This window comes from Heliconius melpomene, chromosome 16 (assembly GCF_056956725.1).
Source record: "Heliconius melpomene rosina isolate 202511_hmr_F chromosome 16, ASM5695672v1, whole genome shotgun sequence".
NCBI lineage: Eukaryota > Metazoa > Arthropoda > Insecta > Lepidoptera > Nymphalidae > Heliconius > Heliconius melpomene.
In genome coordinates, this window is record NC_140404.1 from 2,328,489 (window position 1) to 2,356,361 (window position 27,873).

The following is a 27,873-nucleotide window of genomic DNA, read 5'->3' on the forward strand; positions in this document are numbered from 1 at the left end:
CTCGGTGGCGGGCGGGACGTACGTCTCGTTGAAAGTTGCTAACGTATACGAAAAGCTTTGTTGTTTTTGGTGAAACTTTTTTGCCGGAATTGCGTCTGAATTGAATCAGCCTCTCCTGATTTTGGGTAAGTGTATTTTTAGTTTATATTGTAATTTTTTTTTATATAATGTATTTTTGCAATTTACTTGTAAAATTAATTTCAACATGAAAATTTAGGTATATTTTATACATTCGTAATTAATGTAATATAATAATTACAGTTCTAATTTTAATTTAAATATCCATATAAATATATAGATATTTATCATAATTTTAATAAAATCTATAGTTTAGTCGTGATTTAAATATGTATATTTTACTATAAACCTTTTAATATTAATATTTAATTTTACTATAAACAAAAAACTTCATGGTAAATCTATATTTTCTTTTTAATAATTTATATTTAGATAATAGAAGTATTTGTAAATAGAATATATATAAGAAAATCTATTATATTATGCACGCTACTATCACAAACGTTTAAACCGATTTTAATGCAGTTTTTAATATTGTATGTTGACAAACTTCCCAAAGCTAGTGTATTTACATTTATTGTTTGTTTTATTTAAACTGGTTCATAAATAAAAAAGTTATGTCAATATAAATTGGATATGACAATATTGCTAGAATATAAATGTTTTATTGAATTTACTGAAACTTTAGTTTTAAATGGATATTGTCTTTAAAATGAAAATATTAATAAATCACGAAAGTAATTCACATGAGAAAAAAAATAAGAGCAAAGCCGCGAGAGGGGCGCTAGTATGTAAATATATTAATACATTATTTTATACCATATTACATATTATTATATGCATTACATATATGAGACCAGTCAGGCACAAAGTATGACTGAAAAAGCGCGACTACCTGTCGCATGGGTTCGATTTCCACTCGAGGCATTCTTCGCTCTGATATCAAGGCAAAGTGTGGCGTTGAGTTCCACCACTCAACATGCAATGCCTCCAGAATTTAGTGGAAAATGTGGAACGGATTGTCGTAACACTAGCCTCCCTGCCTACCCTAGTGTGTGCGGGATGCAGTATGAAGCTTTTAAAATTAGATGTAAATTAAAATTTTAAATTACATATATTTACATGTATTTTAGATATATTATTTTCGAGGCGGTATTCGTTTAAATTCTACGATCACAGCAAACAGAATGTTATTAAACGTTAAGGTTTTTATTAGCGAAAACCTCCGAGGACTTATTAAAGATTCAAATGTAAATATTTGCCTGGAGGGAACCAATACAAATAAATTTTGTAATAAAGTTGCTTTATGAAAAATCAAATGATATACAATTTTTTCGACGTTTCCACGTTTTGCCGTTTTGTGTGGTAATATCTATACATTTTTTTATTGAATTCTTTTATTGCACTGGGTTTTGTATTTTTTTTTACTTTATAATTGCAGCTTCACTTTTTTTCTCGTTTAGCAGGGTAGGCCGAGGGAACATAGTTCCCCTCCACTTTCCCATTTTCGAATTTAAAAATAAATATAGACATGTTCATAATTTCGCTGTAAATAACACTTAGGGCGGCGCGGGGTAACGTGCATGAGATGAACGAAATGATTAATGTTTTTGTTTCTACGCTCTGGTAACAAGGCAACGCGCGACGTTAAGTTTTGTTACTTAACACACAATGCCTAAAATGTTGGAAAATGAGGAACTGAAGTGTCATAATAGGAACAGAGTATCTTGCCTGCTGTGTGTGGGATACACTGTGAAGCTGATTTATTTATTTTTACTTTTTTTACGAATATGTAACTATGTGTACTATAGAAAAAAAAATGCACGTTGAGATCCGAAACTTAATGCATAGTTTACATAGTACAAAACAAAATTATTTCACACTGATGCAAACTTAAATATTTCAAACTTTCCAACGATTTTGAAGCGGTACTTAACTAATAGGCAAGTAGATTCAAGCGGAAGACATGTTTAATAGAAGCATATTATAATAGAAAACAATGGAAAATATCGACAAAAAAACCTCTACAGCAAAAAAATAAAAAGCCATAAAAAATTAAACCATAAAACTAAAAAAAATACAAAAATTAATATTCGTATCTCCACTAAAATAAGAATTTACAAGAGCGATCCAATCCAAAGTCATTTACGAAGCTACCAATCCCAATTAATATCTCGAATTTATAGTTTTTAATATAGCTACTCGTATATGGCAAAATTTAATCAGAACTCGGCCATTATATTTGTATTGTGAAGGAAATTCATTCGGAGACTGGAACAGCGTTGCAAAAACATACGCAATTATTTTAAGTAAAGTCCAACGTTTACTTATATTTTATGTGGTTTTACATACATAATATCAGTGGTTAAATGCGATAACTCATTAAAAAATCAGAATTGAAACCTGAAAACGTGAATTATGAAAATTACTCAGTTAACTTAATACTAAAAAACATGAAAATATTTATTCTTCACTTTTCGAGCCGCAAATGACCATCAGTTCAGTGATAAAGAAACCAGGCTATCTCTTATAATACTAAGAAAAAGAGCGGCGTTAAGTTGCGCCACTCAACACATAATTTCTCCAATATTAGGCGTAAAATGGGGAACGAAGTATCTTAACAGTAGAGCCTATCCTATAGCTGCAAGAATTATTACTCAGTTTTACAAAAGCATCATTTAATAAGACGAAACGTGGAATGTCTGTCTTTCAAGACAAAATGTGGAGAAAAAAGAATCCTATCCTTCCACAATTATGTGGAAAATAGAGAAAGGAAGCGAGGGAACGGAGCGTCTTAACACTAGGTTCCCAGGTTCCTTCGCCTACCCTGCTACATGCAGAATACGATATGAAGCTATACAAAAATGACTTACCTTCTAAAAACTCTATAAATACGTACATGAAAGTGAAACGTCAAACGTTACAATGTTGGTATATAATTTGAAACTTGACAAAGTGAACGCTACGAATTCCTGTTCAGTTTTAGATACGTGATTTGAAAGTACATACATATACGAGTATAGAAGACGACGCTGGAATATTGTTTTAATAAAATCAGTCATAGTATATTTTAAAATATTTTTACGATTTTGTAAGGATAAATGCGGCGTTGAGTTCCGCCAATGGACGCTTATTATCTTTTCTGCTATCCTAAGAGAAAGCGTGAGGACCAGGCCACAATGAGGCCAAGCAACAAAGGTACAAAGGAAAGTATTACATTGACTGTAAACGTGATAGGTTGTGAGTTCGATTCCCACTCAAAGAAGTGAAAAAAAAATCCATTTTTTCCGCTCTGGTGTCGACGCAGAGCGGGTAGTTGATGTTGAATGCTTCAAGAATTGAAAAGAAAGAGAGATTCCTCAAAGAAAATGGGGAACGAAAGTATCTTAATGGAAAATGCAGTCTTAACACTTCCCACTGCTTATCCTGCTAATAGTCCTGAGAGTAAGAAAAACTGTAGTTGTTTTTGATTACTAGTGACTGGGCACTCCGAATTAAATATAATATTTTTATAGCAAAAATACTTTACGATCATATCTTAACACTTTTACAGTAGTAAGGAAATACTTGAAAAACAAATAAAAATTTTAAAATAACAGACAAGCAAGCGAAAGCCACCTAAAAATTCACATCGCAGAGCACACCCATACCTACATACCTAACAAGTTCCGCAAAATTTATTGAAGACGATAAAACATTTCGTTTTAAGAAGAACGGTTTTACTATAAAACGAATAATTTTCTAGATCACTCGCCTTTTAGTGGGGATGTAGTAAAACGTATTGTTGAGCTTGCGTATTTACCTGTCTTACCTTTTATATCTTTTTTACCTGAATAAATATTATAGATAAATAGATAATAATATCTAAGTAAATAGATAGATATGATTAAAGAAATATATCGTGGCGTAGGGGCATAAAGTGTAACTATAAACGCGACTGGTTATGGGTTCGATATCCACTCGAGGAAATTAAATATTAGTTTAAAATTTATATCTGTACATAGAAAACTAAAGTTTCAGCCGATTTATTAAAAAAAATACGGCTGTTTTGTCGAACTAATATTATAATTGATATAATTTTTCTATGAATAGATAATTTGCCAAAATACAATAGCAAAAATTGCATTTAAATCTGTTAAGCTGTTTCTGAGATTAGCGTGAACAAACACACAGACAAACAGATATTTTTTTAAAAATCATTGGTTTAGATTTTACTATATAAATAAACGTCCCCAGCAATAGTTTTTCTCATTTATCTTACCTATACAGACAACGATCACTTACTATTTTATTATATGTATAGATATAAAATTTACCAATTTTACAGCATATTGGGTAACAAAACCTGGAATAAGCGATGCACTTTTCTGACCCAAATCCCAATTTTATATGTTTAGCTCATTTCTCTTTAAACGTTTGTTAGTTCTTTGTTCCATAAAAATAGTAAACAAAGGCTCAAATTTTAAAATTTAAAACAAAATGAATAGTATAGCGTTACCTAATAAAATATTTCTTGACGTATAAGAATTGTGGCACGAACAACGTATCGATATAGGAAAAGAGTATTTAAAAACATCTAAATCAGCTTCACCCTGTATCCTGCATATAGCAAAGTAGGCAGAGGGAACCTTAGTTAAGACCCTCTCTTCCTACTTTCCGCCGAATTCTGGAGGAATGGAAATATAAACTTAAATAAATATTTCATTTCGTCGAGTGGGGATCGAACCCACAACTGCACCATTAATGTTCTTAAAAGAGAGAAACGATTATTTAATATACAAAAAGTAGGCATATTACAAGAAGATATGTTTTATTTTATTATATTTAATCTAATAAATCATTTTAGTGTCAGTCTTTCACTATATGTTAGACGCAAGTTATATTTTTCGGTGAGTTATATGTAGATTCAATTACATAGAGCTCTTTGTTATATATTTTTGAGCAGAAGATTCCCAAAATGGTTGAAATTAGAAGTCCTTTTTTTTCTAAACCTGATGGTCCTAAAAAGAAAATCAGGTTTATGCTGTGAAAATATTGTAGTGACATGAGATGCGAACAAGTTTACAAACTTTCAATCTAATGGAACGACAAGTTCTGGTTCAAAATAGGTATGCTTACATTAATTTGAATCGTTTATTTTAAAAAAGCAGCTTCACGATTGACATGGCAGAGGGAACCTAGTGTTAAGTAACTCTCGTACCCACTTGATTTACCAGAGCACAGATTGGTAAATAATTGAATTATATTTAATAATAATAATTCCCCCTAATGAGAACCGAACTCGCAACCATCGCGCTCACAGTTTCTCAAAATTACCTCTTAATAATCCCCTTTTTTATTTGAATTGCATATTAATATATTATTTATCATCAACCGACTATAGGCTATAGTGTATAGATAAGAGAGGCGACATTGACAAATGGCGTGTCAACCGCTGACCCATTGATAGTGCATTAGATCTTTCAACATGATGGATGCAAACAACTAATATCAAAAAGGAAAAAACTCTTTTGTGGTGCAGTGGTGAATATTTTTGTAATTTTGATTTTCCAAGCGTAGGTGGTAGCTTTGAATCCGGATTATGCTTTTTTGTGTAATACAGGGTGAGTCATATTGAACTTTCCGGTTTTGGAAGGACGTTGCACGAAGAAGGGAAGGAGTAGAAGGGTGGGGATGGTGTCATTAGACGCGCCATGACATGCAGTTTTAGTGTGAGCAATGATCCCCCGCACTGCTGTTTTGATCTTCAGTGATGAGGCACATTTTCACCTCGCCGGAACTGTCAACAAACAGAATTTTCGATACTGGGCTGAGAATAACCCACGAAACCTACACGAACGACCACTTCACAGCCCTCGAGTGACAGTGTGGTGCGCTATTGCAGAGTTTGGTGTGTGGGGTCCCTATTTTTTTGAAGAAGATGGTCAAGTCGTCACAGTTACCTCTGCTCGGTATTGCGACATGCTTGAAACTTTTCTGAAACCGAAGTTGGAGGAATTAACGCAGAATCATGACAACGATAACATCTGGTTCCAACAAGATGGTGCTACACCCCATACATCCAGGCGTTCGATGGAAATCCTGCGACAAATGTTTCCCGGTCATCTCATTTCTTTGCGAGGTGACGTTGGGTGGCCGCCGAGATCACCTGATTTAACCCCCTGCGATTTCTTTCCCTGGGGTTACCTGAAGGAAAAGGTGTACACGCATCGTCCCCGAACCATCGATGAACTGAAGGCTGCAATCACGGAAGAAATCAATGCTATTCCGCTGAATATGACTCGACGAGTAATGGACAACTTCCGGGAAAGGCTTCAGCAGTGTGTGGTCAATGGAGGTAGACATTTACAGGATATCATTTTTAAAACCAACTAAATTAAAACTGCATGTTATGTGCTTTCAAACAATAAAATAATTTTTACTGCATGTCGCTTTGTTTTTAATACACACCTTATTGAAATCGGAAAGTTCAATATGACTCACCCTGTATAAATAGGTGTATATATAACAACAGAGGCTTATATAAAATTATAATAATATTTTTAAGTTCTTTTCATTCTCCCAAGTGAGAATCGAACCCATAATCGTCACGTTTAGTGTCGTACGACTAACCGCTGTAATTATTTAAAAATAAAGAAATTGACGCGGGTAAAGGGCTATGGGATAGGGCTTATAAACGCTATAATTGTGGATTCGATTTCCATATAGGGAAGTTATTATGTTTCAATTAAAACAAAAACATATCGTTAAGTTCCACCACTTAAAACGCAATATTTCATTTGGTTGGAAAGTGAAGAACAAAAAGTCTTTACACAAGGTTCCCACTGCCTACTATGCTGTATAAAAAAGTAACCCTTATATATAAAGAGGATTAGCTAAAAAAATAAAGTAAATAGGATTGATTTAGTTCAAAAATAAATTTCACAGAGATTTCAGTGAAACGTCACTCCGTTATGCTCTGTCAAAGAAAATTGTAGTAAAGTCTTTGCTCTTTATTACTACTATTTTCCTGAACCTTAGTGTTTCAATATTTCACGACGTAAACGGCTTATTCCGGCTCCATTGCCGAGGGAATTTTTGCTTTAGTTTTATTTGAAGTGCAATTTACAGGAGTATTTTAATATAAATTGTCCTTCGTAATATCAACAAAACTGCTTTTCATAAAATACATTATTATTTTTGTTTAAATTGGTGGTGGTAGAGGAATTTTCTGGTTGAGTGCACCACTAGTTGCGGAGATGATGTTTCTTGAACAAAATAATTTAATTAATATACTTATGAAATTAGTGACATGGAATGTCTTAACACTAGGTTCCTGATGTAAGCAGTTCACAACACGACGTTACAAAAATTTAGGGGAAAGCCAGGAGCCCTTTTTTTCAGTTTTTTCAGTTGCCTAGTTTTTGATACTATGTTGTTGTATGAAGGAATCTGATGTAAAATATTATATTAATTACATTATTTAAACATTCCCCCAATTGGAAATCGAACCCAAGACTTGTAAATATACCTCCTTATAGAAATATATTTCGTAATGATTGTCAATCTTTATCTTTAACAATAACTCGGCCAAAGTCGATCACAGATATTAGATCATTCAAACTTTCTTGCATGAATGCGCGTATTCCAAAATCTTGTTTCTTGTTTGTTAATTACTTTTCATCTTAAAACATTTTAACTTTCTGACTCTTTTACTTATATTTTTCCTACGATTGAATTCTCCAGCTCATTTTTCATTTTTAAAATATTCTACTAGTACAAAGTACCAGCACAAATATTAATTTAACATTTATACATGTAAATAATAATAATAAACCGCCAAAACAAAGCCTGCGCTGTACAAACGAAACATTACAAAAGGCAATTTTAAATTACAACTAAAATATAATATTTCAAAGTTTCGCTTCCACTATTTCGTGACAATTTTCGTAAAGTAACAAGATTTTTGTTCTATTATAACTACTGCTGCCAATGCTGAGGATGAGGATGAGGAGGAATTTAAGAAATATTTCCAAAGAATTTCTTGAATGGTGGCCACAAAATCTTCGTCCAATTAGTGTCACCCATTTATAAGTGCTGGCTTTGGACGCGCCGCTTTATATGTGGGTATTATCTATAAAGATATAGTTATCTTTATGGAACTTTAAGTAAGATTAAAACGAGACAATTTAGAGTAGATGATGCTGTATTTCTCGAAAATATTTATTTTTATGTTGTTTATTTTGTTTCTAGTAGAAATTAATTAAGTTAATATTTTGGGATATGAAGGAATATAAAATATGAGTAACAAATTTAGTATTAAGTAAGTATAAATTATTTATTACAATGAAAGCAAGAAAAATCAAAAATTCCTTGTTAAATACACTTCATAGTTTTCCTTATAAAATAAGAGGAAATACAAGTTAAATTTTGTGATTCATTTTTAAATATAAAATAACAAACGTCGAATGATATTTGAAAAGACAACATTGTATGGGAAACAAATAAACGCAGCTATATTAATTTTATATTTTTTTGGTTATATTCTCCATAGATTTTGAATTGAAAGGTTCTTAATTAACAGATAGCTTAGAAAGCGTATACCAAAAAGAGGGGTAGTTCAAACTTTAAAGCTTTTAGGCAAAAGAGCCTCTCATATTCTTCAAGAACAATAAGAATATCAATAAATAACTATACCCTAGAATAGAATTTACATGTGTAGCCATCACAAACCCTTATTTACTGTGGAACGGTTGACACTAATTACTCTCTGCGCTCTCTCCAAGTAATAAGATTCTCTTATACCTAATAAATTAGTCCATATTGAGAAAACCTTTATCCCAAGCTACTTTGGCCTACTAAATAATTCTGTTCATAAAATAGTGAGCCGCCTTGAGAGGACAATTATTGCTAATTTAACATTCATGCATCAGTGTGCCTTCTCTTGACCTTAGCTTATTAGAAATTCAGATTCAACAGGACTTAGTTGTCCAGTCGGGACAGTAAATGCTTAATTTTAATAAATATCTATACATGTATTAAAAATGACTATATCCTATATCTTATAACACAAAGTCGCTTTTCGTGTCTGTCTGTTGTTTCTAACTCTTCTTCTTCTTCTAAACCACCCAACGGATTTTTATGCGGTTTTTACCATTAGGTCGAGTATTTTTCGTAGAAGGTTTATATATAGTTTATTATTTGTACATTCTTATGTAAATTAACATAAATACGATAAATATGTAAAAGTTCTACCCGTTGAGACACTTTCGCGCATGCGCTGCTTTAATGGTAAGCACTAAATGAAAATAATGTACTGATTAATAAGATCTACAAAAAAGTCCGCGAGAGCATATTCGTATCTTTTAAGAAATAACGTGTAGTGATCATATTTCTGTCTAAAAATAATAATTTATATATATTATTTATTGTGAGCTATATTTTTCCATAATGGTATTAATCCTTATCCTTTAAAATACTTTATTAAATTTCTACGTTAAACGAAGATAAAATTTGCTTTTACACTATTTCGAAATTGCGAATAGTTTTAGAGAAAAACGCATTTAATTGTTGACACATCACGCCGTTCACACATCAGCTGTATCGAGTCAAGTTTCACTTATCCCTTACTCTCAGCATATAAATAAGTATATTAGTTACGTTGCGTTGCGTAGTTTACGTTTACCATTTAATGTAGACCAAAACTGTCTTTTACTGTTTTTCATTTTAATAAGTACTTTAGAAGTTGTTACAATATCAAAAAATCCTTGCTGCGAAACGGCTCGCCACTCGCCATGTGTCCGCCGCGCCCGCCTGCCTTACACGCATCGGTGGTTCAGTGGTAGAATGCTCGCGTGCCACGCGGGCGGCCCGGTTTCGATTCCCGGCCGATGCATTCTATTTAATTTTCCTCACAGGCAGCCACGTAGTGCTTGCTTTTCATCAGGGACAGCATACCCTCTTCAGCATTAACGACAAGCTCGAAAAAAAAAACCCGCCTGTCTCTATAGCAACGGAGATTTAGATGCGTTTGCACGTATTGGATAATTGGAGTTGAATGTATTATTTCAGCGCGATATATTTGGTTTCATATTTTTTTTTGTACAAACATACATTATATGAATAATCCAGTAGTAAAAGCGGGCGAAGCCGCAAGAGGGTCGCTAGTTTTAAAATAAAATAACAAATAACAATTGAAATTTAAAACTTAGTCTTAATACACTCCGTCCACCACATTCCGTCTAATTTTCAAGATATTGTTTGTTCTGTAGTATAATTTAAATTTCTCATTGTACAAGTATCTTAATTTATATATGTAAAATCGAAAGGTCACTCACTCATCACGAAACCTCAGAAACTACGTGTGCTAGGAATCTCAAATTTTGCATAGGAGTTACTTATAGGACGTAGGTTCTCGCTAAGACGGGAATTCTCAGTATTCGACTTCTAAGGGGTTGTTTTTGGGGTTGAAAGTTTGTATGAGACTTCGTTACTACAAATGCTAGGAGTCTCAAATTTTGCATGGACGTCACTTATGGGACGTAGATACTAATGGAGACAGAAATTAATAATAACGTAGTTTACGCAGGCGAAGCCGCGAGCGGGCCGCTAGTATTATATAAATCACATCAAAACATCTGAAGTTACTTGAAACAAAAGTTACAGTTATCATATAACAAAATCGATCAACGGAACGTTATTAAACTTTGCCTTCTGATTTGAAATTCATTCGAAGTTTATCTGAAAGGGTAAGACCAATTCTCGACTCCATGTCCACATAATTCCATAAAAGTTCTATATTATTGTTCAGATGAGTTGATCTGGAAAGTTGTTATAACTTCCACGTGGCGCCCATAACTCATTGTTGGGTAAAAATTTACCTGTTTCTAGTTTGTTTATTTAACCTCAATGCCTATATAGTCTACTAGCGGACGCGCGCAGCTTTGCTTGCGTACTTAGGGGTGAATTCTAATAACCCATGAAACATGTGTTCAATGAAATATTTTTAAGAGTCTAAATTTCTAATTTTATAAAAATCGGTGGCGATTTAAAGATTTTTCCATACAAACTTTCAACCCCTTATTTGCACCCTTAGGGGGTGAATTCTAAAAAACCATGAAACAAATGTTCAATTAAATATTTTTAAGAGTCTAAATTTCTAATTTCATAAATATCGGTGACGATTTAAGAATTTGTCCATACAAACTTTCAACCCCTTATTTGCACCCTTAGGGGGAGAATTCTAGAAAACTATGAAACACGTATTCAATTAAATACTTTTCAAAATCTAAATTTCAAATTTTATAAGAATCGGTGCTGAATTTTTTTTTTCCATACAAACTTTCAACCCCTATTTGATATAGACTATATAGGCAATTTATGTTATGGCCATAGGACCATAACATAAATTGTGTATTTTTTCTATTGACAATATAGATTTGTTTTCTATTACATTTAAAGTGAATTATTTCAAATTCTGTTTTACAAAAATATGATACATTTCCTAATCATACCTAAAAAAACTAATATTTTGGCGCTTTTTGGTTTTTAACCGACTTCTGTAAGAAAAGGAGGTTATCAATTCGATTTTTTTTTATTTCACAAAAATCAACATTACACGACTACACTAATTTTTGTCTATCTAACAAAAAATAAACTCGTGCAAAGTTAAAATGGCTGACGAAGAAGTTTTCTTTAGAAAAACAAATTATTTGCACTCCTTACTAACATAAGAACACAATGTTGAATTTTATTTGAAAAGAAAGTTCTAAAAGAGCAATGTCTTGGGTGACTCTTGTATGAGAACTGATATCAAAGTAAGCACTTAAGCCCCCACAAAAAAAGCTTTTTAATTTCCATTTGCGAATTGCAAAATAAAATTCTACCGACATTGTTGGAGAAACTAAGAATTATATAATAAGCTTGGTGAACATTCTGTAGTCATTAATATGAGTCGTTTGTGTATTATATAATATGAAAGCTAACATTTTATTATATTTTTAATTGAAAATATCTTTTGCATTTGTAGTGTAGGCAGAGATATTATAAACAAGGTTGAATACTGTACTTAGAATAATAACCTTATTTTTTTTAGAAAAAGAATGAAATTGACTTTTCATGCCGATGTATTATATATTTTATTTTGAATTTTGAGTGGAAAACTAACATCTAAAATTTAATAAAATTAATATTTACTTATTTATATATAATAAGTTTAAACTAGTTAAAAACTTAACTTTGATGAGGTAAAGCACAGAGTTAATTTCCAACCATGAAATATCATAATATTAGGTTCCCATGTTATTTAAGTAAAAGTCTAGGCTACCATGTGTGGGATACAATGTAAAGCTAAAAACATTTTTTAACTCGAAGATTTTAATTAACTAGTAAAATATATTTAATAATAAGTATATATATTCATATACACGTGATACAAAAATATATATCATTATTTATGGAACGTCTCTAAAGAAAAAAATTAAAAAACATAACTGACATTGCAATTCTCGAATAAGAATACCGGCATCGCTATTTGTATGCTTTTGACGATCAAAGACTTCTGAGGCAGATATTTAAGTAAATATTTATTTAAGAGACGCAAATAGCTATTTTAAGCTTATCTCTGTATATCGTTATCCTTAATATTATAAACCTAAAGAATCTTTTTGGTTGAACGCTCTAATCTCAAAAATCACTGGTTTTAATTGAAAAGGTATTTTCGTCTTGGATAATTTATCGAAAGGAGTTCCATCCAGAGAACCATCAAGTAAATTTTTGCATTAAAACCCGCAACCTGTTTTTTAAACAATAAACATGATGAAACCTATAAGATGTCCCAAATAAAAATAGTCTTTAAAATAAAAAAAAATATTTGAACAAGTAACCACTGAGATTGACCAAGCAATCTCTTACAGAGTAATAAGAAATAAAAGGGGGAAACTTGGGATAATTCCACAATGTGTAATAAGTGACTTCTGGCCAAATAGGCACTTTGCAAATTTTTTCCACCTCACCTTATGGGCAGTAAATAAAAGTTTTCCCCTCAATGTTCCGCCAACTTTGCGCTTCTTCAGCTTTCTGTCCGTGAAACGATCTGAATAGTTCGAATATCTTCCTTTCTACAGTGTAAATGTTTACGAGTCAACAAAATTATATTGCCTTGTATTGGTGCACCAGTTTTATTGCTTATATTATATTTGTACCACGTACATCAATAAGTATTGCTGAATTTAATCAAGTATGGAATAGTAGAAGCTTTATCAGCTTCACGCTGTATCCCGCACACAGCAGGATAGGCAGAGGGAGCTTAGTGTTAAGACACTCTGTTCCCTATTTAACGCCGAATTCTGGAGGCATTGAGTATTGAGTGGCGGAACTCAACTCGACACCTACATTTCCTCGAATGGGGATTGAACCCACAACCGTAACGTGTAGAGTTAACAGTGACTTGACCTCAGGCTCCTAGAAGATATTTGCATTTGTTTCTTATTTACTTATTTACTATCTTCACTATCTTCGTTATTTACTATCTTCATTTATGTTTCACATTAGGCGGCCTACGCAAGAAAGAAGTAGCTTCAAAACACTTTGTTGGCTAATTTTTGTAACTCAATGCCACTCTTTATCACACCAGACCAGAATTTTTGCCTAGTTTTTAAATTGAATTTAGTAGTTTGATACTTTGAATCAGTACGCAACGTCTAAAATATTGGACGGAAAATAGGGTACGAAGTGTCTTACTATCCTATATTTCCCTACTTACCCTGTTAATATGGCCTAAAGCAAAAAAAAACATTTTTTCAAGTGTTCTGGTTTAGTTTTTAGAAATTTAAATAGCACTAGCAAGTAACTATACAAACATAAAATTCAGGTCTAAACTTACTTGTGGACTCATCTAAAAATTCCACCTTATTTTTTAAATGTAAAAAAAAAATAAAAATAAAAAAAGAAAGAAAAAATAAAATGAAGAATACGATATGAGAGTTAAAAAAATATTTCATTTTACAATACATTTATTTTTATCCGGCGGAAATACTTCGGGTGTTTGCCGAGTGAACACGACTGGCAGATAGCTCTGTAAATACTGTTACAGTTCAGTTAATTTAGTAAAAAGTTAGCATTTTCACTCTCCTTTCGAATCTGAATTAATGTTGTTTAATTTTTAGGCTTAAGATTTTTAGGCTTAAAAGAGAAGATAAATAATTGAACTAGAAAAAGTCGTTTCAATTTTTCCCGTTCGGGAATTTAGCGAAATTGTCTCTAAGGGGAGGGAAGAGAGATAGGAGAGCAACTGTATCCTCCACAAGTAATCAACTCGTTTTGTCTGTGTTCTGTCACTATTATATATAATAATAGCGGCCCGCCCGCGGCTTCGCCTACGGTAACTGCGTTATTAATTAAAAATATATAATAAATAAAATTAATTTCTGTCCATGAGTACCTACGTCCTATAAGTGACGTCCATGCAAAATTTGAGACTCCTAGCATTTGTAGTAACGAAGTTTCATACAAACTTTCAACCCCAAAAACAACACCTTAGAAGTCGAATATTGCCGTAATAATAATTTCCGTCTTAGCGAGCACCTACGTCCTATAAGTAACTCTTAAGCAAAATTTGAGATTCCTAGCACTTGTAGTTTCTGATATTTCGTGATGAGTGAGTGACCTTTCGATTTTATATATATATAGATTTGTAGATAAATATTACAAGCAACACCCATCATTTACATGAGAACATAACTAACACAACCAAAACTATAACTTATGCAAGGAATTAAAGTTTCAAAGCAATTTGCAACCGTTTGCGGCCATCAATCAAATTACGCGTGAATACTTTACAACTAATTGCCTTAAGTGGAAATTGAATCTTGTACCCACAGTTTCAACTCAACTTCAAAGTTTACTTCGAGATAAACTCGCTTCACATTAATTTTGCACGAGTAGCTAAATGATAAAATACCTTGCGAAATTTTGTGTATCTCCAACTTTGTGAGGCAGGAGCTAGAAGTGCTGATGTTTCGAGAATACTTTAATGATGGTTATAGCATAATTAAAGAATATTTAACTTTAATTACTTGCTTGTACCTGCGTCTTCGCCCGTGTGGTCAAATGGGAACAACTTTTCCCAACACGCTGTATATAGCTAACAGAATAGGTAGAGATAACCTCTGAACCTAGAGTTAAATCACTCAGTTTCTCGTTCAGTACTCTGCCATTTCCCAATTTCTGCCGAATTCTTGAGACACTGCATTTTGAGTGGCGGAACTCATCGCCGTGCTTTACCTAATTACCACAAATAAAAGAAAAAAATATAAAATACATCATACCCCGGAATAGGAATCGAATTCAGCATAACTGGCTGACTCATTTTAAGTGGCCGAGGTAAATCTAACCGCAGGTACAGAGGGTTACCTCGAATCCTAACATAGGATACGACTATTCTATGTCTCGATAAATGGACTATTCAAAAAGCTTTTTTTTCATATAGATAAGTATTTTCTAATATTAGCGTATTCAATGAAATAAATTCTATAAGTTTTATAACTTGAGTTATTTGCGGCCCCTACAGGAAGAATACTTAAAATTGTATTTTGTCTTTCACCTGTTCGATACCCATAATTTAAGGGGTTTTTTGTTCAAAACTAACCTTCAAAATGATATTCAACAAAAAGTATACTGTTAATCCGTAAATAATTGTTCAATAATTTTACCCAAATTCTTGTAAAAACACAATTGGCAAAGGAGACGAGTGCGGTAATAATAATATCTAAACAAACGACAGGTAGAAAATATCAGGTAATTTTGAAGTTCTTTTGAATATGAACAAATACCTTTTTGGGATAGAATCTTTAGTTTTTTTTTATAAGTGTGCCATTTATTCTAAGCCTATTGTTGTGGACTTCTTCAAATACGTGACTAATTCTTAAGCGAGATATTGGGTATGACTATTTTTTTTCTACGTTTACTTATAGTATTGTAAGTAAATAATTAATTTTGGGCCATCGTGGTGCAGGGGCACAAGTTTGTGACTGGAAACTTCGGTTGCGGGTTCTATTCTCACTCGGAAGCATGAATAATTATTTATTATTATTTTCATTTCTTAGCTTCTGGTACCAACGCAAAGCGTGGGGTTGAGCTACGCCACTCAAAACGCAAGAAATTCCATGTGATATTGCAATGTCACTTTAAGACGTTGCCACCGTGATGCATTGCAACAGCGTTATTGAAAACACCAGGGTTGTGGATTCTATCCCAGTTCGGGGGAATTCATTTGGCGTTGACTTTACCATCAAATTCACAATATCTGTAGTTGGGAGTGAAGACGCAGAATGAAGTGTTTTGACATTGGGTTCTCTCTGTCTCTCTGCGAGATAAAGTATGAGACTGACAAAATAATCAATATTCTATACAGATATACAATATAACTAAATTTCATAATTTAATACTACAAAGATATGATTAACAAAAGTAAACCTCGTTTCTCTATGACGTTCGTTGCTATAATAAAACATAGGTAACATCGCTAGCAGAACGTGACATTCTTATATTCCTTTTGAACCCCACTAACGTATTTGGTTAATTAAACTTCATATTATATTATGCTGATCTTAGGATTCATTATTTTTGTTAGTTATTTTTGTTCATACTTTTTATGTTTAATGAATATGTTGAAGTCCTCGTGGCACATCATCTAACTGTAAATGCGACGATTGTAGGTTCGATTTTCAGTCATGGAAATGAAATCCTTCTTCTGATAACTAGACAAAGTGCAGTAAGTACATAAACCTAGTGTACTTCCATTGCTTGTACTGCACTATTAGGTTAATATTTGATTTGGTGGTAAAACATAGATCTCTCTTTTGTAGGGGGAGTCGAGAACGACCCATTACTTAAAATATAAATATAATATAAGTTTATACTTCTTTATTTTTAAATTCGCTTTATTTTCCTGTATTATCTGATCTTACTTTCATATTTAACTTTTTGTACTTTCTTGATGGTACTTATAATTTAAAAAACCGTATGAGTTAAATTGTTAAAATTTTATTAACTTTTCAAGCAAAGAAGAGAAAGAAAGTTATAGCAAATATATTCAATTTCGTGCTAATACTAATAAATAACGTAGGAGTTATGGTTCGTATAAAATAAATATTAAGGATTTCCAGATTTTTACTTGGCTGGACACGCTAGCGTGCGTCTTGATGCTCCATCCGAGCGTACGACAAAAAATAATTTATTATAAAAATATTCCAATAGAAAAGCTTGCAAATAATATGAAGATGAATTACTTTATAACAAACGCTTCTTTTAAATATCTTTGAATAGAATAAGCCGTAGGATAATGTAAAAGTAACGGAGGTCTGTCCGTGCAAAAAGGGATTCCTTATATAAATCTCTGTCCTGGCACGAGCAAAAAATTAGCCAAGTGTTTTGATCCCTTGCCAACTCATAGGAAACTAAATTCGCAAGAAAAATCCCCCGACACTGAAAGTTAATGAAAAAATTCCTGCTCCTTATGAAAATGTATATTACACATATATTTTATTGAATAGGTTGATATATTTATACTGATGGTGTGGAAAGTTATTGATACTGAGTGGACAAAATATTTTAATTTTATCAGGATTGGAACCCACATACCACCACTTACTATTTATATTATATTCAATGAAGTCATTCATATTGTGTAAATAAGTAAATATTAAAAACTATGTAAAAAAAAGGTATACAAATAAAAAGCCAACGAACCGAATGTCTGAGCGTTAAGTAAGTCAAACGAGGGGTGGTATAATTTTGTGTATAAAAAAACAGAAATTTAGATATACTGACGAGTTTAAATTTTTTTTTGTCTCATATATTTAATATACATACAGTAAAAGTTAGGAATTAACAACATATAGTTTGTTTTCAACATACATTTTTAATGTGATTCAAATTGCGTAGACCTTTAGTATTTTACGATCTATAAATCTGAATATTCCATTTTGACAATCGACGCCTTCAGAATGGCTTATTGATTTCCACTGAAATAGCTTGGCCGATACAAACGTGTTTGAAGCACGAATAATTATACAATAATGGAAATGTATGTTCTAGGTTCGATTATAAAATGCATGTTAAACGTATTTTTTTATTTTATTTATGGTAAAGTAACCAGAAACCTAGTGTTTAGACATTTCGTTTCCCATGTTCTGTCTAATTTTCGAGACATTGCTTGTTGAGTTACTAAAGCGAGAAAATATCTACCACACATACAGCAGACTACACAGAGGGATCATAGTGTTAAGACACTCCGTTCCCCATTTTCCGCCGAATTCTGGGGGACAGACTAAAACGAAGAAACTAAAATGTCATTTGTAAATTTCATTTCCTCGAATAAAGATTGAACCCTCAACCAGTTGCTGTTACAGTCCCCCTAACTGTGCTCGTGCTCTACAACTAGCCTCACACTTTTTGATGGTTCAAAATAGAATTAAAAACTGGAAGCCCTATAAAATAATAAAACAAAACAATTCTAGCACTATTACTTACTCAAGTCTAAAATCTAGAATACTTATATTTATCCTGTACATCTTAATTTGAATGCCGTGCACAGTTACAATTGTATTGAACGGCATTAATAGATTAGAGACTTCCATTAATTCAGTCACACCATTAGGGCGAAGATCATTTAAATTTGTATAATTTATTAGTAAAACCTGTACAGAATAATCGTATTTGCTTAAGTGCTTTAGACTGTCTGAACATATATTGTGTGAAAATACATATAATTGTAACAAATCAAAAAATATTTCAAGAAATATTTAATTTTTTCGCTCTGGTGTCGAAGGGAATCGCGGCGTTGTGTTCCGCCACTATGCAATGCCTTCAGACCTCGGTGGGAAGAGGAGAGTGGAATGTCTTAACAACTAAGCTAGCGTGAGGTTAAAAAAATCGAAGAATGATCATAACTTAGGTACTTGCGCGATAAAGGCAAAGGCATAGGCAGCTCGCTCGCTACTTAACTTATGTCTATAATATTATGGCAAAATCATATATATTTCTACATATATTGTGAACTATTATTGTAAAAAAATTTTTGCATGCAGGTGGAACTAATTTCCATCCATCATTACAAACATTTACATTAAAATATTATTAGTATTATTTTTATTTATTTCTTGTATTTGCAAGGTACAGAGAGGAAATGAATTCAATTTCCTCGAATGGGAATCGAACACACAACCTATCCCGTACACAGTCGTACGCTAGTGCCTTTGTGCCACCACTGACCTCAGCAATAACAATATAACTTATTTACATATATTTATAATATTTTCAAACATTCTGTATATTAAAATATTATAATATTTGTTTCTTACAAGCCCCCAAAACTAAAATTGATAACCTTATATTCTTATTTGGTGGTAGAAATTTGGACAGATTTAAAACCTCGCGTCTTGGCATATAACACACCCAAACGCGTCTACCAATTAGCTTTCTTCTTCCTGGCATTCATCCAAGCATTTATTGCTAGAGTCTGTCTTTTGACCTGAGTAATAAACTCCATTATGAACGATCTCGTACTTTATTTTAAAGCTTCGCGCTGTTTTGCATGTTGCAAAGTATGCAGAAGGAACCTAGTGTTAGGACACTACGTTTCCTAATTCCCGCTTAATTTTAGGGTCAAGTTTAAGAGGCCATTGAGGTGCTGTGTGATAACGTTAGACTGTAAACGCGACTGTGAGAGTTCCAATCCCTCTTGGAGAATTGATTTTTCATTTGCTCTCTCTCAATATCCAATACCAATGTCCAATCTCGAAAATGAGTTCGAAAAGAACGGAGTGTCGTAACACCAGGTTTCTCCTCAATTGAACCCCACTATAAGAGGGACATGAAGCTAAAAAAATAAAAATAAAACTGTAAGTATAGGTGCGTGTATCGTAACAGAGAATAAATTATACTTATATAATAAACAACCTTTTTTGGTAATGGAACACAGTCTGAACCAAAATATTTTTACTCTAATAAGAAAATGATATAAATGTTCCATACTAAACATAAACATGGAAATTTGTACTTATTTTACATAAGATATTATTTGAGTTCATTATGACACAGTGGCACAACGCCTTTCTTTAAAAGCGATAGTAGTGGATTCGATTCTCACTCGTGAGTATGAATTATTTTCATTTTCTCAGTGCCTCATTGAATACCGCCACTTAACACATGTCACGAATGTTAGTCAGAAAGTAACGAAAAGAATGGGAACACTAGGTTCCCTCTGCCTAACAGAATTTTTTTTTATTATTGAATGAAACCACGACTTAGTCATATCTGCAGAATTATAAATAGCCGCAAGAGTACCCCTAAACCATATTCTATTTAGAGAGGATTTTTTAAAAAAACGTCAAAAATTATCAGATCTTATCTTGAGCGTTTGTACAAACATTTACAATATTGATATAGACACAAAGCCAACAGCATCAAACTTCTTAAATATAATCTTTTTCCATATTCAGGTACTTTTAGGGTTCCGTACCTCAAAAGGCAAAATGAAACCTTTATAGACTCATTTATTTTCTTCACTTTGATGTCCATCTTATTGTCTGTTAAGACCTTTATCTTATCATAATATCCTTTTATAAAAAAGAAAAAAAACCCAAAAAATCATAATTTATAGATATTTCATGGAAATAAATATAACAATGTTATATTTATACAAACATTACATTACACACTTAAATCTTTCTACTTTTATAAATTGATCTCTGGTACGGAACCCCGGTGGGCGAGCCCGACTCGCACTTAACCGGCTTTTTAAACTAAAACTCACAACAGACATTCGGAAACAAGTAAATAAAATGGAACTCCATTTTACGTAAGGCAACTTTGTCTACAATCGTAAAATTGTCTCCAAACATCTTCAAAGAAAGATCAAACTTCTCCATCTAAAGGCAACGATACAAAGACATTTCTATATTAAAATCTATACATACTTTTCTGTAGAGTATTACGAAGAGACACAATAGAGGTAAAGAAAACGAAATGGCCAAATTAAGTCGCAACTTTTAAAGAAATCTGGGAATATTCAAAGGAATCAAATTAAAAACTAGGTCTTGATGGCGCCGAAATAATCGTTAGGGCACAATACATTGCAAGTCTTTTAATTAAAATACTAAATAATGAAGGGCTACAAACTTCAATGGAATAAGTATAATTTAAACAACAAAGGCCTTTTAAGTCCACTCGTCCTGGCCTGATGGGATTGTTATTTTAAAAAAAGAAGTGGTGCTACAAAAGAACTTCTGATTATTGAATATTAACAATTTGAGGATACTATAATAAAATTGTGAATATCTATTTCGTAGTACATATTTGAGACCAGTTATGGGCTCGATTCTCACTTTAAGAAATTAAATGTTAAATATTTTCATTTGCTCCGTTCATTCTTCAACAAGCAATGCCTCCACAATTCGTCGGCAAATGGAGAGCGGAGTATTTCAACAATATTTCGACTACTAAGTCGTACGTTTCCTCTGTCTTCCCTGCACGTTCAGAGGGGATCGTGTAATCTAATTGTGGATGCGATAGTTTTCAGTTCAATACCCTAGCCCAGACAAAGCGTGAGTTTCGTCCCTTAACAAAGAATATCTTGAAATACGAAAAAAAGGTGTTAAACTGAAAACGAAAAGCGCCATATTGGCAAGGAAAAGTAAAATAAAATAATAATTTACCGCACTCTAAAGGTAGTACAAGCTATGTTTATGAAGGTAAATTCTACAAATTTCGTAGCTAGGTACTATATATAGGAGTACGAACAGCAACGTTCGAGTTGCGGTCTTGTTAAAAATGTACTATATTGAAAAATACCAATTTCAAGTTTCGTAGTGAATAATAATGAAATTGTTTAACTAAAGAATATTTTATATTATTTTTTGCGTAAACGCTACTGTGATTGCAAAATACTCGTAATATTAAAAATAGGTCCAATAATTTTACAATAAAAAATAATGTCGGGATAAGAAATATGTTGGGATTTAAATGCGACTCTTCTTTAGATGGAAATAATATCCATGTTATAATATATTATTTTAAATATTTTTTTCTCAGGTCTTTTTAAAATTTGTCACTAAAGCTCGGCGTTGATTTCTGCCACTCAAAAGGCAATGTCTCCTGAAATCGGTGGAGAGTGTCCTAACAATAGATTCCCAGGTTCCTTCTGTCCCCTGCTATGCGCGCGATATAGCATGAAGCTAAAAAAATGTTTCTCCTCAATTGGGAATCGAACACACAAACCATCGCGTTCACAGTCAAACATTGCACCACTGGGCTACGACGACATTTATTTATTTGAACAGTATATCCGATAAACAGCAATGAACACCAAAACAAAAGTAACTGAATGAGTGGCACACACGCTTCCCTCCTAACTCCACACCCTACAAATTAGTTTGAGTGCACATACGTTTTTTACTATCTATAATACAGAACCATAACGTTCTAGGCATTCACAAAAAAGGCAAAAATTGACTTTTAATTTTTCCTGCGCCTTTTTTCGACAAATTACTGTAAATACGACAAGTCGTGGAATCGATTACCACTCGGGGAAAAAAATTCGGCGGAAAGCGAAGTCTCTTAACACTCTTCTCTCTGCCAACCCTGATACATACCCAACTTAAAATTCGGATGCTATAATAAAACGAAATATGCTGTTTTAATGGACAATTAACATTTTATGGACACTTGTAATAAAATGTATGGCGATGCGCTTTTAACTTAAATAGTATTGTTGTTTGTCTCTAGACATTTAGTTATTTTTTTTATATTTATTTTATGAACTTAATTCATATAGTCTCTATGGCACAGTTGTGAAATATCTGTCTGTACATGACGTGTTAGTTGTAAGTTCGCATACGATTTTATATTAAAATATTTTATATCATTTCATACTTTTAGTAGACAATTGAAATAAATATAATTAGGTTGACTTTTAGAATTGGGTATTTAAACTTCAATTTAGATAACTAAAACATTCAGTCCAAAGCTAAAAATAATTAAGAGATTTATTCTAGAATATTATTTTATTACTTTATCGTATTTATTCACCTCCGCTGTTTTCAAACGAATCTTAATTCAAGATCAAATTTTCGATTTTTTTTCTTTTCAACATGAATAAATAGAAATCTTTTTTTATTAAAGCATATTATATACAAAATATAATCCATTAAGTGTCATTACAGAAATATGTTTATTTAAATAACTCGTAAATCGTAATCAAATGGTATGTCATTTGATTTATTTTTATTTGAAACGTCTATTCACTTTTTGAGTTTCGTAAACACGTGGATGCATTAGTTGATTGATCAAACAAGTCCAATCCAAATAAAATATAAAAGTAATGTACTACAGAAGTACTTACTTTATTTTTCAATTTCATTAGAAAAACTTTGTCATATATAAAATTGAAGATTTTATAATATTGCCACAAACATTTTTCTAATTTTAACTTGAAAGTTTATATATTTTTTTTGTTTGTTCCAGACTGGTGTAAAAAGTTGATATGGAGACCGTCGTTCAATATTTACTTTTGGCTCTAGCACTGACCTCAGTACAAATATCCCTCACAGAAAGCCGTCTAAATGAAAAACGCAGGGATAAAACCGAGAGAAGATATCATAATGTGCAAGTCAAAGATAATATGTGCGAAATTACGAATCGAGAGTCAAAAGTGCATTGTTATTGCGAAAACACGGAAATAAAAACAGCCACCAGAGCCGACTGTTGGGTATTTAACGGTGGTATTGACGAAAGCGACCCAATTTGGACCAGTTTCTCTTCACAGCCGTATCTAGAAAGATTGACTTTTAATGTCAGATCTGATGGAGCCCTCAGATTTATACCACTACAAGTGATTCAACATTTGAAAAGACTACAAAAACTTTACATACACTATGCTACTTTGAACAAGATAGAAAAGAAAACCTTTACAAACATGACCACAGTACGAGAAATAACACTGATGAATGATAAAATAATGGAATTGGATTTCTCTGCCTTTTCAAGTCTACCAGCCCTCGTCAATTTGACGATAAAAGGGAATAAAATAACCGAAATACAACGTGATGTTTTTGTCGATTTACCAAGTCTGAGATATCTCGATCTGTCGTTCAACAGCATTAGTCTGGCTCACGACGGATGTTTTGAACATTTGAACGTACTGAATGACTTAGTCCTGGAGGCGAATTTAATTTCAGTACTTACTAAGGACACGTTCAAGGGATTGGCTAATTTGACCAGATTAGATTTGAGGTCGAATAAATTATCTATGATAGGTGACCTGACGTTCTCAGAACTTTGGAATTTAAACGAGCTGTTATTAGACAATAATGATTTGAAATATTTATCAGAGCGTGCCTTTGATGGATTGACTATGCTTCAAAAATTAACTATTACTGGGAATAAATTACAATCTATAAATGAAGGGCTGCTGGAGGGCGTCCGAGGACTGGAGTTATTGGATTTGCGAAACAACGACATTGAACTGTTCACCTACGAGACTATAAAGCCTATTCATGACAATTTGAAGATGAAAACTTCTGTGCTTTATTTAAGTGGTAAGTTGTGATAAATATTTTATACAATATATTTTTTTAATATTAATATCCCGTACTTTGTCCTAACTTGGGAAGACTTTTTTTATGTAAATGTATATTAAAAAATGTAAAATTTATCTATTTTCTATATTTACTTTAACCTACATCCAAGACGGTCATGTTGCCACATTATAAAAATATTATTTTAACGCAACATCCATATTGTTTAGATCTTAATAACACACCATGCTTGCTTAGGACACACTCATGGGAAAATAAATAACTATATTTTGTGCAAACAATACCGTCCCTATGGGGTCCTAATCCCCTTCAAAAGGCACCCCTCGAACGTTAGCAACGATTAATGAGTGTTGCAAGTCTCTTTAGCGAGTCAACAATGACTTAATAACACGATTTAGTCGAAAAGTATGTATTATTCAAAATCAACTTACCGTTATGAATGCGCTGTTTTGATAATTTTATTATTGTGTGAATAGAAATGTGTTTTTCTTTTGTATGTTTTTTTTTGGAGTAATTCAATTTATATTATAATTTTGTAATGTTCTGTGCTTGTTGGGGATTGTTTACAAATATAATAATAACATCAGTTCTAGCCTTTCAATGTCGATGTTGACCAGTTCCCTAAGTCACCAACACCAGGTAGGGGTTTTAGGGTAGCGATACTAAAAAATAAATAGTAAAAAAAATGTAATAAAAAATAATAATAATATAAATAATATTTGAGATAATCGTGGCGCAGCAGCCCAGCCTTTGATTCTAAATATTATCTCTGTAGGTTGGATGTCAATTCGGTTTAATAAATTATTTTTGTTACCCCGTTCTGGACACAGTGCGGTATTTAGTTATGTCGCCCATCACGCAGTATCCCTAATTAGGACGGAAATCGGAGGACGGGGTGTCTTAACACTTGATTGTCTCCGCTATATGCGTGTTTAAGCATGATGCTAATAGTAATAAAAAGTATCTTAATGGGAACGAAGTTTTAAAGCGGACCTTAACGCCGCGCCTAGTTATCAAAGCGAGGAACTAAAAATATTAAATATTTAATTTCCTGAATAGAAATCGAACCACTACCTGTCCCTAAGCCATGATTGGCCTCAAATTAATAAATAATCTTGTATGTAAAATAAATAATCACAAAAAAGTAAAATAATTAAATTTCCGAATAATAAAACTTTAACATACATACAGTTCATAAATAAAATTACATTTCTTTGCAGGTAATAAATTACGGTGCGACTGCCGTTTATCATGGATACAGATGTTACGCAACGAAACTACCAGCGAACCGCTAAGGATGGCTCTCGACGAAGTGACTTGCTTATACGTTGATGACGATACTAAAACCAAAGAAAACAAAGATATATCTAACAACGAGAATGTATTCGAAGTAGAAACTAACAGTGAGGTATTCCAGCAGGATGGAAATGAGGATACCTACAGCGATACGAGTCCTACGTATAAATATGAGGAGACAATAAAATCTTTACAAAATCAAGTTACGCTAGTCGATATAGCCGCTCAAGCGCTACCTTGTCCCGGAAAGCTGGTACAAAACGGCGAGGACTCTTTGATGCTGTCTTCAAAAGAGGAAAACTACTGGCTCTCAAATATAAGCAGCAAAATGTTAACAAACCTTTCTTTAGTACTCACATTGACAATAATAAATATATTGCATTAAGTATTGCAAAAAAACAAAATCCTTATTTATAAAACGTATGAAAATTTAAACGTAGCGATATCGTCGAGGAACAGGCGGGGGTTCAAATCCGTTAAATTTTTTATACGTCTTCTAAATAAGTAAAACAATTTGCGTAAGAAGGACTCGAACTTTAATATTGTATCGGGATCGTATTGTTACTTATTTAAATAAGGAAAGAAGACTGGTTAAGAATAAATAAATAATTAAATTATTCGGTAGGAGCATTTTGTCTGACGTTTCAACTGTGGCCCGAATTGTGCGAGGAATACTGATATATTTTGGTTATACAAAATTTTGATTTATCAATACAATTTTTAATGAAAAATAGAACATGTATTTTTTCAGCTTCAGCAGGGTGGACAGAGGGAACCTAGTGGTAAGACACTCTGTCCCCACTTTCCGATGAATGTTAGTTATTGTATGACCTCAAAGTCGTCCTTTGCCTTTTTACCAGAGCGAAGAAATGACAATATTGATAAATAATAATTCAATTAACCGAATTAGAACTGATTCCATAACCGTCGCCTTTACAGTCACAAGCTGGTTCCACTGCGCCAAGATAGCCTCAAATGACCTCAAATTTTTAATATAAATGTGAAATTACTTAAAATATGAATAATATTATTACGAAATATGTTATTCTCTTAAATATCGATACCGCTTATTTCATTTATGTTTGTGGTGAACTCGTTTGTGGATTTCTTGTTATACACATATTTTCAGGCTGTCGGTATCGGTAGCTAACATTATTGATATTTTCAATGTACGAGGCCGCAGTTGGCATCGTTACAGCGAACTTTTAGCTGTAATTTTAGCATGTTTTACTATAATTTATGATTTTTTAGGCCTTTTTATGTTTTATTATTTAATTTTATTGTATGTAAATTACAACTAAATATTGTGGTTTTATTAGTTTTCGCTTATGTCAATTATTGAATAGAAAGGGCGTATATTTTTCATCCAGTCTGTAATACGAGTATAAATCACCTGACACATGCAGCTAATCGAGTTATATTGCAATTTGAATTGTTTTATTTTTACTTTAAAATTGAATTGCATTTTGTTTTTTTTTACCTTCACGCGCTATCCTGCACATCTAAGGGGAATCCTGCAGAAGGAACATGGGAACTTAGTGTTAAGACACTCCGTTCTCATTGAGACACTTCCGTTCACCACTTTCCGTCGAATTCTGGAGGTATTGTGTGTTGAGTGATGCGTAACGCTACGTTTTACATCGTTACCATGAAAATATTTCATTTTCTTGAGTGGAAATCGAACCCACAACCGCCTTACCGTCGCACCTTCGTGCTCCTGTACTACGACTGGCCTCTACTTACACTTTCTTATAAAAATAAAAACAAACTTGACTATGTACATACATACTAAATATATTCGTACATCTTTTTAAAAGTATACAATATCATGAATACAACTTTTGTTGTTATAAACTTCAAGGCAAGACTTTCATGTTTTGATATTTTAGCATCGTATAGGTGCAATGAAAGTTATAACACCTGTATAGGTGCGGTTTTATCTAACAAAAGAGTAGCAGATTCAAATTTAGATATTCATAGAAAA

At 32.6% G+C, this 27,873-nt stretch overlaps 1 protein-coding gene across 1 annotated transcript; it reads left to right on the forward strand.

Moving 5' to 3' along the window:
- Positions 1-27,873, forward strand: LOC146530674 (uncharacterized). Its single transcript, XM_085199462.1, has 3 exons — positions 1-125; positions 23,521-24,593; positions 25,814-27,873. The coding sequence occupies exons 2-3, from the start codon at positions 23,540-23,542 to the stop codon at positions 26,272-26,274; spliced, it is 1,515 nt and encodes a 504-aa protein (XP_085055588.1). The 5' UTR covers positions 1-125; positions 23,521-23,539; the 3' UTR covers positions 26,275-27,873.

What these genes read in the sequence shown, in the direction of transcription:
- LOC146530674 (XM_085199462.1), top strand. Translation starts at nt 23,540, where the DNA reads ATGGAGACCGTCGTTCAATATTTACTTTTGGCTCTAGCACTGACCTCA. An exon ending in TTCTGTGCTTTATTTAAGTG is followed by an intron (nt 24,594 to 25,813) that starts GTAAGTTGTGAT and finishes ATTTCTTTGCAG; the next exon opens with GTAATAAATTACGGTGCGAC.